General features: G+C 37.9%; 1 protein-coding gene across 2 annotated transcripts in view; it reads left to right on the top strand.

The window, feature by feature from the left end:
- The window catches only part of LOC111059226 (COP9 signalosome complex subunit 4), a 37,938-nt gene that overhangs the window by 12,203 nt on the left and 7,065 nt on the right, over positions 1-18,670 (top strand). For both annotated transcript variants that reach the window (XM_039435248.1, XM_039435252.1), the window contains exon 3: positions 13,975-14,093. In XM_039435248.1, coding sequence (XP_039291182.1) covers positions 13,975-14,093 — 119 coding nt within the window. The remainder of the gene's footprint in view (positions 1-13,974; positions 14,094-18,670) is intronic.

Here is an 18,670-nt window from a genome sequence, read left to right as displayed (position 1 = left end):
GGTTTACCATTGAGTGTCAAAAGACTACTATTCAGGTTTACTATTTGAGAGCATAAAACTGACAACAATAACATGTCAGAGACTTGAGTAGTGTAGTGTATAGTGTAATAGCAGATAACCGTGGTTTGCACCGAGAAATATTTTGTGTTGTAAAATGCTATCTCCTTATGTCCAAGAAACATCAAAATATAGAATAATTATTCATTTTCTTGTGAAAATTACATGGATAATCTTCATCAGAGTTGAAAATTCTCAGCAAAAATTCGAGTTTGCTCTTTGAACTGCAACCTTTGATTCATGAATCATGCGTGCTACCAATTACGCCGTTGATTCACTTGGATAAAGCTTTTTTTGGTTGGGCTTTCATTTTTGCGTAAGCTTTGAATCGAAATTTGAATAAATATGTAATTACTAAATTTCAATCAATTGATCAATAGAAATGTAAATAAGCCCCATCCATCCTTATTAAATTAAAAATCTTTATGCAAAATTGCAAGTAAATCAGTTTTTTAGTTCATAAATGGATACCAGCCGATTCCTTGACTTACTCTTGGCTTAATTTCTGTAACTCTACTTGGAGCATAGGGCATCCACGAATAGCAGCCATCCCTCTCTATCATCTGCCATCCTTCTCACCTCTCGCCATGTCTTTCCCACCTTGCCAAGCTCTTTCTCCACTGTTCGTCTCCATGAAATCCTTGGCCTTCCTTTTTTCTTCTCCTCTGAGGATTCCACTGCAAAGCATCCTTTTCTATTGCTCCATCTCTTTCCCTCAAAGTATGGCCTATCCACCTCCATTTCCTCTTCCTGATGTCAATGTCTATGGGCATCTGTCCTGTATTGTGCCAGATCTCTTCATTTGAAATCATATCTGGCCACCACCCGCACTCAATCTTTCGCAGACACCGATTGATGAAGACTTGGAGTCTTTTACGGATTTCAGCTGTTACCTTCCATGTCTCGCAACCGTAGAGGAGGACAGACTTCACATTTGAGTTGAAAATTCGTAGCTTCGTCTGTCTGTTTCGAGATTTTATTGTTCCTCCATACTGTATACAGCTGTGAGAAGACCCCATTTGCTTTTCTGATGCGAGTTTTGACATCATCCTCGGCACCTCCCTCAGGATTTACCATGCTGCCCAAATAAACAAATGAGTCCACCCTCTCTATTCTCCTCCCATTTATTTCGAAACTTTCCCCTCCATGAACATTGACTACCATCTCTTTCGTTTTTGCCTCATTAATCTTCAGGCCTACATTTTTAGCAATATCACTCAGTACCAGCAGTTTTTCTCTCTCATGTCACTGTGTCTTTGTGCCAGAAGACAAAGGTAATCTGCAAAATCCAAGTCTTCAAGTCTGTTTTGTATCCCTCATTGAATATGATATGGACAAAAAGGACCTTGTTGTGATTATTGCTGGAACTAATGATGTTGCCTGCAATGAGGCTGATAATTTTATCCGATTGTACAAACTGAGACTTGAGGGGTTACAGCATACCAATGTTTCAATTTTCTCAGTGCCGCATCGTCATGATCTTCCCAGTTGGTCTTAGTTGGAGATAAGGAGAACTAATGAACGTTTGGAAAAATTATCAAAACACTTCTCTAACGTTCACTTTACGGCCCTTAAAAGAGATTAATCAAACAAATCGAAATAGGAAATTCAAACAAAAAAGTCAAAATATTACATCAAGATATCAGACATCTTTCTTCAGCTATTGAATCGCTAGAAATCACTTTAGATGACATAAAACCTGACATAGTTGTTCTCACTGAGCACAAAGTTTATTCTCATCAAATACCTCACATAAATATTTTAAATTATGTTTTGAATACTTCTTACAGCAGGGAAAACTACCAGGGGGGAGGTGTAATGATACTCACTAACCAAAACTTACAGAATGTTCAACCGGTTAAAATTAAAAATATCTCAGATCTTACGGAAGATAAAATATTAGAAATATGTATGTTGGAATGTCAGTCATTGACAATGTTTTTACAAATATTGACAGCTCGATAATCAGTGTTTCTGGAATAAATACTCAACTATCTGATCATGATGCACAGTTTGTTGAGATGAAAATAGATGAGGCAAAAAACAGTAAAAAAGATAACAACTTTATATTTAAATATTGTAGAAGCTTCTTTTATTTATTTATTTATTACAATATTACATACATAAAGCATATAAAAATATGCAAAGGTATGGCTGGCTAAATTCTTCACTGATGTTATGCAAACTGGCAATGTACCCAAAGAGCTGAGGCAGTCAAAGATTATAGCAATTTGAAACCAGGAAAACTAGCAAACTCAGCAAAAAACTATAGACCAATTGCATTACTATTGGTGGTGTATAAACTACTGGAGAGGCTAATCTATAATAGAGTATGCCAGAAAATATTTAAAATCATACCTGTTGAGCAGGCTGGGTTCAGACCAGACAGGAGCTGTGTTGATCAAGTTCTATCACTTACAACATGCATTGAAGCTGGTTTCCAGAAGAAACTGAAAACATCTGCTGCCTTTATCGATCTATCAGCAGCTTATGACACTGTTTGGAGAGAAGGTATGATCTACAAGCTCCTAAAAGTGATCAAGTGTAACATAACAGCTCGTCTTGTGAATAATATGCTGAGTGATAGAACTTTCAAAGTCATCATTGGATCTGATATAAGCTCACAAAGGAAACTTAAGAATGGTCTGCCTCAGGGCTCAGTTCTTGCCCCTCTCTTGTTCAGTCTGTATATTGCTGACATGCCAGAAACCTTGTCTAGAAAACATGGCTATGCTGATGACTGGGTATTATCAACAAAGTGTAAATCATTTGAAGAGTCAGAGAAAATTCTTACAGATGACTTGAGAGAGATGGGTAGGTACTTTCGAAGATGGCGTCTCCAACCAAATGCCAGCAAAACAGAAGTTGCATGCTTCCACCTGAACAATAGAGAAGCTAACAGAGAGCTAAAAATTCATTTCTAGAATAGAAGCCTAAAACACAATAAGGCTCCAAAATATTTGGGCGTGATACTTGATAGGACACTTTCATTCAAAGAGCACCTAACAAAGACAGCAGAAAAACTAAAAACCCAAAACAATATTATGCAAAAACTTTGCGGAACATCATGGGGAGCTTCAGCATCTACATTGCGCTTGATATGGCGGAAGGTGTGGCTCATTCATCAATTGGGCTAGTCAGTCGGGTCGAGCGAGGGGTTTGTTACCACTGTCTGAAAAAGTGGCTTTTGGTGGCCCTGAAAAGGGCCAAGTTTGTTGCTGGTGGCCCTGAAAAGGGACCAAGATTGTTGCTGGTGGCCCTAAAAGGGACCAAGGCAGGCTAGATGTTTAGTAGTCGTCGACTGGCGTGATACCACACCGCGCGAGGGTCCCGGCAGGTCCGTCTGGTGCGAGAGCAGGCCGGCAGGGGCTCAAGTCAATGGTTCGCAGTCTCCACTCTGGTTTACCCGGGCTACGGAGAGGGCTGACCGGGTGATCTACTAGCCAGAGGTCGTGCCGAATCTCCGCCGGGAGGACCTCCTCGACCACTTCCTCATTTAGAAGGGGCCTTTGGTCAAACCCCGGGCAGGCAGGGTCGTAGGCTTCCGCTGCACACACTCCGATGTCGGTTCGGCACCCAACCCGCGCATCCAGAACCACGCGCCAGTTGTTAGGCTGGGGCGCAGCTGGCGCGGCGGTGTACAGCCTCAGCCTCTCCTCCACCTGGCGAAGCCGACGTAGGGCCCTCCTCTTCTGGATTCGGCGGCCGGCTCGGTTCCTCCTAGGCATCAGCTGGGTAGTAGACAAGGAAGACACCTCAGGTTGCGGTTAGTCTCGCCGTGGTTCCCTCATTGGCCTGCTCGCTGCTCTGCTCCTGGTCTCGGTAGTGGTCTCGGCTGGTAGTGGTCTCTGGTAGTGGTCTCAGCTGGTGGTCTCTTCTGGCTCTTCAATGGAAGGCTGCTAGTGAGCAAGTGCTTTCGAGGGTAGCTGAGTAGCCCCCTTTTATTCACAGTCCCCGAGTTCACCTGCACTGCTATTGGCCGGCGGTGCTCGGCCAATAGAAACGCAGGAACGGGTGGCAGCGACTGAGGCGCACCCTGGTGGCAGGTGGGTCATCCACTCATTTGGTTGATGCGTGGCGTGGGGAGCAGAGCAGAGCGGCAGGCTGAAAGGTAGCGAACGCAAGGGAGGTATCACGCTCTACAGCCCTAAGCCTTGTCTTTTCAGCTGCTGAGTACTGTGCTCCAGTCTGGATGAATAGCTCTCATGTTCATAGGGTTGATGTTCAGCTAAATAACTCAATGAGAATGATAGGTGGTGTTCTGAAATCTACCCCTGTGGAATGGCTCCCGGTGTTGAGTCACATCCCACCCCCAAATCTCCGACACAAGAATGCCCTCACTAGAGAGTACAAGAAGATACAGGAAAATCGAAGCCTGCCAATACATGAGGATGTACAAGATGCCAATCAGAGCCGCCTGCAATCTCGTAAGCCACCGGTTAGGACGGCAATTACAGCCTTAGATTCAGGTTTCCGTTTAACTGAGGCCTGGCAACAAGCTTGGTCAGCAAAGCAGAACATTGACATCCCATTTGTAGCCAAAAGGCCACCAGGCTTCGATTTGCCTCGTAAAACATGGTCGGCATTGAATAGGGTACAAACTCATCATGGTAGATGTGCCTATCTGATGCATAAGTGGGGGAAGGCTGACTCCCCTTTCTGTGAGTGTGGAGCAGTCCAGACTGTGAGACACATAGTGGAGGAGTGTCCCAGATCAGCATACATGGGTGTACATGAAGATTTCCTGGTGGCTAAACCAGCATCAATAGCCTACTTAAATACCCTGGAAGCATGCCTCTAATTTCCAGGTCAAAAAGTGACTAAGATATTTTCATTCGTTTTATATATGAATTTTATATTGTTTTCTTCTTTTTTTCGAATTTTGTGATCATAAATGTGTTGTGTATACTGCCATACGCTAAATAAATAAATACATAAAGTAAGTAACATTACACATATGCAAACTCTTTCGAGCATGACCACATATGGGAGTATCGAATACATACATAATTATAAATTATGAATTTCACATGATACCGATTAATATATATATATATAGAATTCAACAAGAATGAACTTTGAAGGTTTGATCATCAGAAATTTTCCTCTCTTAAATTCTAACTGACAATGATATTAGCATTAAGAACATACGAAGGAAGTACTTGAAAAATTGTTTGAGTTTACAGCAACGATACAATAGCCATAAAAGTGGAGTCAATCACACTATGAGAAACTTAAAACAAAGAAAAAACAAAAAGATACTACACAGGCATAGCAATTAGAAAACATTTTAATCTACGTTTAAACAGATGTGGTGATACTACAAGTGAAATTTCCTCCGGCAACCTGTTAAAGAATTTACCTTGCAAAAAAAGGAACGATTTGCAAAAAAAAGTTAAATTAGGCCTTGGAACCCTTATCTCTCCAGCTGTACGAGTCAACGGCCCCTGCACAGCAAATTATACTGTATTGCCTTGATTGCCACTGGCTCAATAAAATTGTAACAAAACTTTGTAAATGAATAAAGATCGGAGGCTCAATATGTTTAGACCGCTGAAAAGGTCAGCACGCATAGCAGGAGGTTCTTGGATGAATCTGAGCAAGGATCGCTGTAAAGTGATTAGAGGTTTCAAATGGGTAATGCAGGTACATCCCCAACATGAAATGCCATACGAAATTCTGGAGTGAGCTAACGATAAATATATGTTTTTCAGTACAGAATTAGGACATAATTTTTTATATGATAAAATCGGTGGAGAAGCAATCTTAGACTATTTTTCAATGTTCGAATATGCTCCTTCCACAGAAGGTCATACTCCATCAGCACACCCAAATATTTTACTTTTCTGAACTGTAATATTTCACAGCAAACACAATCAGCTTGATTTATACAGTTAATATTGTGGTATTTTAGCGGGTTTTTTAGAGCGAAAAGTTAATGTAGGTTGTTTTATCTGCATTGAGTTTCAATTTATTAAAAGAAAATCAAAGAGATAATAAGTTGAGGTCTGATTGCATACTGGCATGCAGATTTCTCACATTGTCTGCACCATAATTGAGAGCGGTGTCATCTGCAAAAGCCGTTATGGCTCCATTGAAGGGTCCATGATACAAATCATTTATAAATATTAAGAATAAAATGGGCCCCAAAACAGAGCCCTGAGTGACACCAGTACAAATAGATCTTACTGAGCTTGAGGTATCATTGACACATACAAACTGACTCCGCCCTGAGAGATAAGACTGAAACCAATTCAAGGTAATAAATACCCCTTATACTTGCCAATTTCAATTTTTTCAGTAAAATACTGTGATCAATAATATCAAAAGCCTTGCAAATATCAAGGAACAGAGCTGAGACCTTTGAAATCTGTTTATTATTTATATTTGAGTGAATTTCAGAAAGAAACTTATGCAAAGCCAATTCAGTGCTTAGCCCCTCCCTGAAGCCATATTGATTGGGAACAAATAATTTAATGAGTTTAGAACAGATATAAGTCGGACCTTTACAAGTTTTTCGAAAATTTTAGAAAACATTGACAATAAAGAAATGGGACGGTTACAGTCAATTGTGTTGCCCTTATTTGGAATGAGTATCACCTTTGCTAACTTGAGTTTGGATGGAAATATGCCTTCATGAAGACTTCTATTGAACAAGTAAGACAGTATTTCACAAATTTTTGATGCTATTTTCTTTATTAGGAATGGTGAGTATTTATCTGCTCCAGGAGATTTATTACTACATGAACTAAGGATAACCGTTAACACTTCTTCTGGGTTTATAGGCTTCCAGAAGAGTGATCTTAGACTATGATTAATTTTAAAAGCCCTATAGAAGGCATTCTTAACTTCTGTGGAAGGTGGAGGAATGGATGTATCATTTTTCCAACATTTACAAAATAATTGTTCAACTCCTATGCTACCTCCATTTCATCCGTCACAAGGTCACCATTTCTTAAGAAGCTAATACACGATTTCTTATTTATTGCTTACCTACTAATTCATTAATAATTGCCCATTGTTTTTTACTATTGCCCCTTGCATTGTGGAAAAGTGTTGAGTAGTACCTCTCTTTTGCTTCCCTAATCCAAATTTGCACCCTAACCCTAAACCTTTTAAAATTTTGTTCAGCTCGAACATTACTTTGATCCCTCTTCATTATTTTGAAAAGTTTGTTTCTTGTTTCAATAGCTTGAACTAGGCCACCTGTTATCCATAGTTTCAACGCCCTGGAACGGTGGTTCACCGACCTCCTAACTGCTTCATTAATTGGACTTGAAGATTGTATATGAGATAGCAAAATATTTTCAAAGGTTGAGTATGCAGCATCCACATCTACACAACTGATTACCGAGTTCCAATTTTCCATCTCAAGTAACCCATTCAGCATAACATAATCTATCTTAGGTGATTCTGTTATTATGATCAATCTTTTTACAAGGAATTGCAGCACAAACCGCTCTGTGGTCAGTCAATCCTGCATCAACCACAGCTGCTAACACATTAGACAAGGGCCTACCTCTAAATAATTTGTGGTCGATACATGATGAACTGATATTTGTTACTCTAGTATCAAGATTAATTAAGGAATCCAAGCCATTCAGTGCCAATATCTCAAAGTATTTATCAACATTATAATCATCAGAATTATTTATATTGATATTGAAATCTCCCACACAAATGACCACCTCCTGCTTCACATTGCTCAAAAACCTACCAAATGAATAAAAAAAAGACTGTATATTCCCTCCAGTATGCCATCTATAAATTCCAATTAATGAAAAAACAAAGTTTCCGATTATAAAATTCTCTGATGACAACATCTCTATGTTCATTTCAGCTTTAAGTCAGGAAACTTGGCTTGATGTATTTAACTCCGACGTCAAATGTAATTATGATACTTTCAATAAAGCCTTCTCCCATTACTTTAATACATATTTTCCAAGAAAGTTAGAGAAACAGAATATTAATCAAAAGTCATGGATAACATCAGAGTTGAAGGTAGATAAGGAGGAACTCATCCATCAAACTAACAGTGCAAGATTACTCAGGGATAGAACTATAAATATCAATCTTAAGGAAAGATCTAGGATATTAAGGGCAAAACTAATCCAAAGCAAAAAAAACTATTACGATAGCAAAATAAAAAAATCCAAAAAAATTATAAAAGAGACTTGGAGAATAATAAACACGGAGGTTGGAAATAAAAATATTTAAAAACCTAACTTTAAAAAGTTGAGAGCAGATTTGTTCTAATCCAAAGAAAATATGTTAACTTTTCTTGAATTACTTTTCGAAAGAGGAAATAGATATAGGAGACTCTCAAAACTCAACACAAAGTGATGGTTTTGCAAATGTCATTAATCAAGAATTTAGATTCAAAACTATTTATTGATTATAAGAAACTTGATAAAATTATCTCTAGTTTAAAATGTAAGTACAGTGCAGGATACGATGACGTACCAATCACCATCATTAAAAAGGCCAAAAAAGTTTTGTTGAAGCCACTCCTACATCTGATAAACTCTTCTCTTATTACTGGAATATTTCCTGAGCAGTAAAAAATTGCAACAATTCTCCCAGTACATAAAAAGAATGATGAAAATGATATTAAAAATTACCGTCCAATTTCTTTATTACCAGCAATTTCCAAGATTTATGAACTTGTAGTTTCTGACCAGCTTCTTGTATATTTGGAGAAAAATGAACTTCTCGACTCCTTCCAGCACGGGTTCCGTAAAGGAAAATCAGTCAAGACAGCAGCAACAAAATTTATCTAATCTGTCATTGACTTGATAGATAACTCGGAAAGAGCAGTCGGGATATTTTTAGATCTCACACAGGCTTTTGATAGCATTTCGCACAGGATTTTGCTTGGTCATCTTAAAACTTTGGGGGTGACAGGTGTATCTTACAAGTGGTTTGAATCATACATCATGAACAGGAAAATGTTTGTTCAAATAAGTCATATGAATCACAAGGGATTCAGGAATACCTTCAATTCAAGAATGAGAACAAGTAGGTGCGGTGTACCCCAAGGCTCAATTCTGGGACCAATTCTCTTTATCTGTTATCTGGAAGGTATACCATATCTCGAAGGCAATAGTGAGCTAGTTTTGTATGCTGATGACGCAAACCTAAAAATATCAGCCAAATCCCAGAAAGAAATTGAGAGAATAGCAGAATCAAACCTCTCCACTTTGGCAGAACATTTGATGAACAATAAATTAATAATTGATATGAGTAAAACGAACCTATTGACATCCACAACACAGCAGGTGAAAACATTTTTTCCTTCAATAAATTTGGACAGCAAAGTTATTTCTTAGTCCACATCTACCAAGTTCTTGGGATTAACAGTAGATCAAAACTTGAATTGGACAGAATATGTCACAAGGGTTTTTGTCACGGGTATCGAGTGGATTATATGCTATTAGAAAAATGTCTCCCTTTTGTAAAATGGAAACGCGAAAAATGATTTATTTTGCCAACATACACTCTATAATATCTTTTGGTATACATCTTTATGGATCTACTTCAAATCAGAACATGGATTCAATTCTCAAAGCACAAAAACAAGCTATACGAATAATTTCACACCTAGACCCCATAGCATCAGTTAAAGAACATTTCGCTCACTTAAATATAATGACAGTTTACAGTCTTTACATCTTTGAGACAATTATGTGTGTGAAAGAAAATCTTGGAAATATTTTGACGTTAGGACATAATCATAGGTATAGCACTAGAAACAGAGATAAACTTTTACATTTGCAAAGCCATAGACTTGAGTTCTACAAGAAGAAGCACACATACATAGGAGCCAATATCTATAACAAGCTACCGACGCGAATCCGAAGAAATATTCAACTGAGAGAGCTCTTTATAATATCGAAGAATATCTGAATGAATAAGATCAGCTCCTATGAGTTGAATTGTTTTGTATGTTTGTATTGTTGTATTCTGTAGATTTTTATTTGTTATGTATTTTATTTTAAATTGTATCTAATCAAAGATAACAGAAAAATGTCTCAATATATTATATTAATATATATTTTTGACACTATTCATTGTATTCACTGTGCAAATTTATGAATAAAGAAATAATGAAATGAAATACCTCTTCTCCTTCTGTTTAGTGATGTTTTCATAACCATGTCTAGCACAGTAACAATGAGGATAGGTGACAGAATGCAGCCCTGCTTTACACCAGATGTTACATCAATTGGGTTTGATAACACACCATCATGAATTATTTGACATTTGTTACCATCATACAAGCCCTTAATTTGATTCAAGATCTTTGATGGAATGCCATATATTTCGAAAATCCTCCACATGCATTCTCTGTCAATGAAATCAAAGGCTTTCTCAAAGTCGATGAAAGCTAAATATAGGGGCTCTGCCATTCTGCACTCTGTTCAATGATGATTCTCAGAGTGTTAATGAGATCTATGCAGCTACGGTTTTCTCTAAATCCAGCCTGTTCTTTTCTCAGTTGTAGTTCAATTGAAGGTTTAATTCTACCAAGGATTATTATGGCCAGCACCTTGCTCACAATAGACAGTAGGGTAATGCCTCTCCAGTTGTCACATTTTGTGATGTCTCCCTTTTTTGGAATTTTCACAATTAGACCTTTTTTCCACTGCTCGGGTATTACTTCCTCTACCCAAATCATCTTCAAAAGGGGTTCCAAAATCTCTGCTGTCAGTTCTGGGTCTAGTCTGAACACTTCTGGTGGGAGATTGTTTTTCCAGCTTTCAATGCCTTAATTGCTTCAATGATCTGATTCCTTGTTGGAGGATCTACACTTATCTCAAGAGCTATATTTTCATTTTGAGCAAAACCCTGTTCCGTTCCTGCATTACCTCTGTTCAATACTTCCTCAAAGTGCTCCTCCCATCTTTCCATTTGATCCTCTTGTGAACAAGTAACACACCTTGCTTGTCTTTAATGGGTCTCTTCTTGTGAAAGCCATTCTTTCCCAGCAGTCTGGTGGTACTGTACAGCTCCTTTAGATCTCCTCTCCTGGCAGCATTTCCTGCTTTCTGAGCTTGCTTGTTTATCCAATCTCTCTGATACCTCCTAGCTTTCCTCTTTACATTCCTCATTGATATAGAATAGTCTCTCTGTGCCTGGGACTTTTGCTGCCTGGTTTTGCTTTGATTGATCTCTGCTTTCAATTCTTTTCGCCTTGCAATTTCCCTCCAAGTATCTTCTGACATCCATTCCTTTTTTTCAACCAAGAACTTCTTTACTTGTTTTGGTGAATATTTCTTGTATCTCTCCCCATGCTGCATCTACATCGGGTGTCATGTGTAGGGCCTCAAAGCGATTTTGAAGTTGTAGTCGAAAATCATTTCTTTTTCTGTCCTCTCGTAGCTTCCCAAGGTCAAACTTTCTTCCTCTTTTCGCAAATGTCTGAGCACATGTCATAATTTCCATACAAAATTCAGCCACCATCAGATGATTATCACTTCCTGCATCTGCTCCTCGCTTGTTACGAACATTTGTAAGGCGTCCTCTAAATTTTCTGCTAATTGCTATTTGGTCGATTTGGTTCTCTGTTGCATTATCTGGAGAAACCTTATGGCATTTCCTGTGAGGGAAAATTGTACCTGCAATAACAAGATCATATTCATCACAGAAGTTGATAAGCCTTTCACCATTATCATTTACTTGACCTTCACAATGAGCTCCCATAATATTATCTTCATCTTCATTGATTAAACCAACCTTAGCATTCAGGTCACCCATTATAAGAAGAAGATCTCTTTTGGGAGAATTTTTGACAGTTTCAACTAGCAAAGCATAGAACTCTTCTTTTTTCTCCATCTCAGATACCTCTGTCGGAGCATAGCATTGTAAACAGTAATATTTCGAATTCTGCTATTGAATCGCGCAGTTATAATCCTTTCAGAGACAGGCTTCCAATCCATTAGACTCTGCTTTGCTTTTGCAGTGAGAAGAATTCCCACCCCATCCCTGTGAATCGCTCCACTCTCCTCTGGCAAACCAGAATACAAAAAGGTCAGACCATCACTTGTTTTCAGCTCTCCAAAATCAAACCATCTCACTTCACAAAGTCCCAATATTTCTAGCTTATAATTTCTCATTTCCTGTGCAACCTGTTTCAATTTACCCATCTCTGCCAAAGTCCTAACATTCCAAAATCCAATTCTCGTTTTATGTTTCAAGCCAAAAGTCGTGTTCCGTAATTTCGTCCATTTGCTATTCGTTTCAGAGTCTCTAATAATTGTTGTTTAAGAAGTGCGGGTTATTGGCGCACAGCTTCCGATCTCAATGATAGGGCCGCTTTCTAAAGCCTTCAAGCAGGTTGCTTTTCTTTCAGGGTTAGCTCCCTTAGCCTTTGGTGTTCCACTGAACCCTTCTGCAAGGCAGCAGTTTATAGAGAAAATTTGGAAAATGAAGAGTTTATCAAGTAAGACAGATAGGAAAGAAAGTTTGTGCGTGACTCTTTGGATTGTGGGTGAACATGGGGCGCCCCCCACCATCCAAAAAGTCATGCACATAGGAAAAGGCGGCTCAAAAGCAAAGTCAATGGGAAACAGCCGCCCTAGGATGAAAGGTCTCTGGAGCAAAATGAAGAGAAGAAGGGATTTGGGAAGAAGGGCTCAGCCGATTTCTTCGTTTATAATATTACTAGCCGTCAGGCTTGCTTCGCTTGCCATATCCGTCTAGTGAGGGGGCTCCGCCCCCTGGACCCCCGACTGGATCGTCCCAAAATGAGATCAGCGGGCTCGCTTCGCTCGCCTGCATTTTTCATTTGAGCGTGCTTCATTCCAAAGTCAAAGTACTGAGAAAACGCAGAAAAGCTGAGAAAAACGCTGATTTTGGGCGTATCTTTGATGAAATATTAAAGTCACCTCATCACAAAATTTTTAGACCCTAGCTAAACCTCTGTACCAAATTTGAAAATTTTCTGTCTATTACTTGATGAAATGACTGAGAAAACGCAAAAATCACTAATTTTGGGTGTATTTTTGGCGATATTTCAAATTCCTTCTAACACAACATTATTACATTTTCTGTTCATTTGTTCTCGATAAAGCTGAGAAAGCGCAAAAAACGCAGGAAAAAACGCTAATTATGGGCGTATCTTTGACGTTATTGCAAATGCCTTCTAATACATCATTATTACACCCTAGCTGATCTTCTGTACTAAATTTAAACAATTTCTGTTCATTTGTTCTCGATAAATCTGAGAAAAAGCAAAAAAAAACGCTAATTTTGGGCGTATCTTTGACGTTATTACACCCTAGCTGATCTTCTGTACTAAATTTGAACAATTTCTGTTCATTTGTTCTCGTTAAATCTGAGAAAAAGCAAAAAAAAACGCTAATTTTGGGTGTATCTTTGACGTTATCAAAAATTCCTTCGAACACAACATTATTACACCCTAGCTGAGCTTCTGTACTAAATTTGAACATTTTCTGTTCATTTGTTCTCGATAGAGCTGAGAAAACTCTAAAAAAAACGCTGGAAAAACGCAGATTTTGGGCTTATCTTTGGAATTTTTTTCAAATCCGTTCTTAGTGCACCTCTAAAGGGCCAACTGAACATACCTACCATATTTGAACGTTTTTGGTCCGGTGGATTTTTAGTTCTGCGAGTGAATGAGTCAGTCACTCAGTCAGTCAGTGAGTGAGTGCCATTTCGCTTATATATATATATATATATATATATATATATATATAATATATATATATATATATATATAGAAGATAGATGTAATCGCCAATAGTACTTTTGTCGGCGACAAAAGAATCTTATCTCGCGCCGTCACATATCTTCTCTCAGATAAAATGATAAGGAGTATCAAATTGAATATTTTCTTACGACTTTCCAAATTCTTCTTGAATTATATTTAAGCTAACTCATGTTTATCTTTTTCAGTTGTAAACGAAAATGTCAGCTTAGTAATTTCTAGACAAATTCTAACTGACATTAGCAACCAGCTAACAACTCTACCCGATGACATTTCAAAAGCTGTTTCTCACTACACACTTGATAAGGTGATGTATGCAATTCAGTTAACTAATGCTTTCAATTACACGATTTATTGTCGTAGTATAAAAACACTTGTAGTTGGTGATAGTATATGATCTATGACGTCATATACTAACTAGATTAAAGCTCAATTGAATCAACGAATCAATCGAATCGCTCAACACAAATTAGAGCAATTTTCTTGAATCATGGGATCTTTTGATAATAATATTAATAATCTCTCAAGCATGAGTTTAGTGTCAGCCACGCAGAGAGTGATATCCGATGCCACCGCCTAAAGGCGATCTGCTCTCTGTGTGGCCGGGCCCTTAATTGCCACGTTTCCATTGCCATTGTACAAAACGGCGAGGTTGAAATAAGTGTAAGGTAAGTGTAAGTGTAATAGACACCAGAAAATATTATATTGGAAATTAATGAGGAATTGCATTTATTCAAATGCCAATTGATGAATAATTATTATTCCAAACTTGCATCAACTTCTGGTTTTGACATTAGAGTTTCTGTCCTATAAAATACAATTCAGTGGGCTTATCCGAACGAAGTACGTGAATGCTAAGCTTAATAGCTTAGATGTTTTGAGTAACTACACACCGCTTGAAAAACGACTGCATTTAGAAGCTCAGAAACAATTCGAACTAAGTGATATTCAAATGGTGCAATTAATCTACTCTGAAATTCAGTGTTGGATTAAGAGTATCAGTATAACTTACTGTGAGTTATGAAAAATATATGAATGTGGGAAAAATGTATAGGTTTGAATCATTCAACAAAATTAGAAATTTGAAAAAATAACAAAAATATTATTGATAGTAAATAAATAAATAAATAACCCTTTTATTGCAAAAATGTACAAATTATTTACATTCTGCATACATATTTTATTGTTTTCATTATTGGCAATTCAGCAGCTGCTGGGGTATCCTATTTCTAGGATCAATTGAGTGTCCTTCGTTCATTCCCTGTAGAGCCAGACCTCCTTGAAGACGTTTTTCATCCTCTCCCACTCCTGTCTTTCTTGTGCGACTCTTTTCCAGGTTGCTCCGCCGCATACTCGTCGGAACTCCTTGTCCCATCGGTAATTTGATCTTCTTCTGCTCCTTTTCCTTGTTCGTGGGTATCAGTCCAATATTCCTCTTGTCCATCTTTCGTCTCTTGTTCGAGCTATATGGCCAGCCCAATTCCATTTTCTTTCTACAATTGTTCTGCCAATATCGTCAATTTTCGTCACATTCCTGACCCATGTATTTCTTTTCCTGTCCTTCCTTGTCACCTCAATCATTATCCTTTCCATCGCTCTCACAGTAGTTCTAAACTTCTTTATCAATTTCTCATTCAGTGTCCAAGTTTCACAACCGTACAATATTACTGGAATGACGCACATTTGGAATAATTTTGATCGAACAGGTACTTGAATCGATTGAACATTGACCAGCCCAACGCAACTCTCCGGGTGATCTCTCCCCATTGACTGTCTCTTCCAATCTTCTGCCCCAAGTAGATAAAATTTTTAACATTTTCTATTAGTTCTTCCTCCAGTGTTATTTCCTCTTCTTCGCAGTTGAATGTCATGACTTTCGACTTGTTAAATTCACTTTCAGTACAATTTTCTTTGTCTCTCCGATTAGGTCCATCAGCATGTAGCGAACTTCTTCTGTGCTACTTCCAATTAGCACAACATCATCTGCGAATTTCAAGGTGTTCAATTTTCTACCATTGACATTTATTCCACTCTCATTCCAATTCAGATTTCTGAAGCATGTTTCAAGGACTGCGTTGAATATTTTGGCTGATGGAATGTCGCCTTGCCTTAATCCTCTTCTCACTTCCACGACTTTTCCTTTTCCTCTCAATTTAAACTCGATTTTCATTCTGTCATAGATGAACTTGAATAAATCTAGATATTTCCCACTTATACCAAGTCCAGAGAGTGTTTCTAATACGGATTTTGTTGTGACACTGTCGAACGCTTTCTCAAAATCTATAAATAGCAGAACCAGAGGGAATTTATAGTCTTTCGAGTTCCTTATCAGCTCCAGCAATACAAGTATGTTGTCCAGGGTTGAGAAGTTCTTCTTGAAGCCAGTTTGATCGACAGAAGTTGATTCAGTCAGGTAATTGTCTATCCGATGCGTTATAACCGATATAAATACTTTATATATACTGGATAGAAGACTTATCGGCCGATAGTTCTTAATTTCCTTCCTATCACCTTTCTTGAAAAGCAGTATCAGGCTGGCTTTTAACCATATTTCTGGAATTCTGGCGCACCTGAGACTTGTATTATATAGCTTTGTCAACATTTCGATGACAGCATTTCCGCCTGCTTTCAGGTGTTGGTTGGTGATTCCATCCGGGCCGCCTGCTTTCCCTTCCTTTAGGCGATCAACTGCTCGCTTCACCTCGATTTTCATAATAGGCGGGTATTCTTCATCTTCACCTTCGTTCCTCTGCTGTTCTTCACTTCCTCAACCAAAAACGTCCTCTTCACATCCATCGGCATGGTAGAGCTTCTGATAAAATTCACACAATTCCTAATATTCCTTCTATTTCTCTCACTTCGATTCCACCTTCATTCTTCATAGCAATCATCGTGTTTCTACCAAGTTGCTGTAGCCTATTGAATTGCTTGATGCTATCGCCGAGCTTGATAGTCTCTTCTAAATCAGATATTTTCCTCCTGTTTGTCCATTCGTTCCATTTTCTCCTTATAAGCTTTGAGGTTTCGCTGAATTCAATCTTTTCTCTTCCAAATCGTTTCAATTTCCTTCTTTTCTCCAGTAATTTACTTATTTCCCTTGGTAATTTCCTTTTCTTGTTCTCTTTTTCTTTGCCTAGCATTTGTCTTGTTTTTCTAAGAGCGTTTGTCAATTTGTTTGTAAGCATCTCTAAATCATCGAATTCATCAATCGTTTCTTCAATCAAGTTCTTTTGTAGTTTCTCCTCAAACGCTAAACTTTTCAAAACGTCTGTACTTAGTCTTGTGAATCTTTTTTCCTGATATCTTCTTCGGTTTTCTTTTACTTTTAACTCAATTCTTACAGGTCTATGATCACTTCCGGTATTTATTTTGTCTTCTGTATCCACATCCTGAACAATACACTTCTTATCCACGATAAAAAAATCTATTTCATTCCTTGTTGCACCGTCTGGGCTCACCCAAGTCCATTTTCTTTCTTCATTTTTCTGGAGAAATGAGTTCATTATAAACATGTTTTTGCCTTCAACATATTCAACCAGTCGCTCTCCACGTTCGTTCCTGTCGCCGTATACATATTTTCCAACACATCTCTCTCCATCGTTCTTCCCTATTTTTGCGTTTAGATCACCCATAATTATGTTGTACCTGCATAAGTCATTTTCCATAGCCTCTTCCAGATCTCCGTAGAACTCTTCAATTTCTTCTTCGGTTGATGCTGATGTTGGCGCGTAAACTTGTATTATTTTCATTCTCCCCTTTAAGTGATTTTGAAGTTTCCAAATAATAACAGAAATTCTGTGAGTGTATTGCTTGAAGCTTATGATTTTCTTCTTCGATATATTATTTATCAAAAATCCTGTTCCAGCTGATGGTCCATTTCCATTTGTATACAGCATCACATCATTTTCCATCATTAAACACATTTCGCCATCTCTTCTTACTTCTGCGAGTCCCATGATGTCCCATTCCACGTTCTCTAATTCTTCTAATAGTTGTTCAACTCTCCAATTCTCCCTGAGAGATCTACAATTGTATGTGTATAGTTTAATATCTAACTGTTCATTTTTTCCAATAGTTATCATGTCCTTCCCAAGATCCTTAAATACGTGTTTCGTTTTGTTATCCATATTCCTTACTGTAGCTCCAACTCGTGATTGCTATTGTGATCGACATGGCTCCTGTGTGCTCGCCTCATTTCTTCTGTCTCTTCCTTTAGATGTTATATAAGCTTCCATGGTGTTCTTTTTCTTCACTAGTCTTGCGTTGTCGTTTTTCAAGTTGTTAGGATTGTAGTTATCTTTCGCAATGGGAGAATTTTCCTCACTTCTCATTCTCTTCTTATCATTGATATTCAATTCTTTCAATTTCTCGAGGCTGAAGATTTCTCCCTCTACTATTAGTTTATCCTTTTTCATAGAAACCCTCTTCCCTTGATTTTTGCAGTCAATCATAAACGGATAGAGCTCTTTCCTGATGTCGCGAATGTTGATGTCCAGATCCTCCTTTATTCTTACATGTTCGAAGTCTTTCTCTTTCGATAACTTGAATTTTTTCTTCAGTACTTCATTCCTAGTATAAGTCGACGTGAATGTCACTCTAATTGGTCCGTCATCTTTGGTAGGGTTCAGTCGTTTCAATTTATCTATATCATGATTTCTGATGTCGACACCTACATAAGTTAACATTCTAATTATCTCTTCTCTCAGAATCCAATAATTAGTAACACCTCTTACACCGAAAATTATTACATTCCTACTACTATAGTAGTTTTCTTTTTGTTCTCACTCCATCTTCATTTGAGATTTCATCTCTTCTACTTCTTTCTTGAGATTTTCCAAATCCTCATTGAATTTGCTTGAGATATTATCAATTTTCTCTTCTAAG

The sequence above is a fragment of the Nilaparvata lugens genome, chromosome 1 (genome assembly GCF_014356525.2).
Source record: "Nilaparvata lugens isolate BPH chromosome 1, ASM1435652v1, whole genome shotgun sequence".
In the NCBI taxonomy this organism is placed as follows: Eukaryota; Metazoa; Arthropoda; class Insecta; order Hemiptera; family Delphacidae; genus Nilaparvata; species Nilaparvata lugens.
This window is presented reverse-complemented; position numbering and strand designations above follow the sequence as displayed.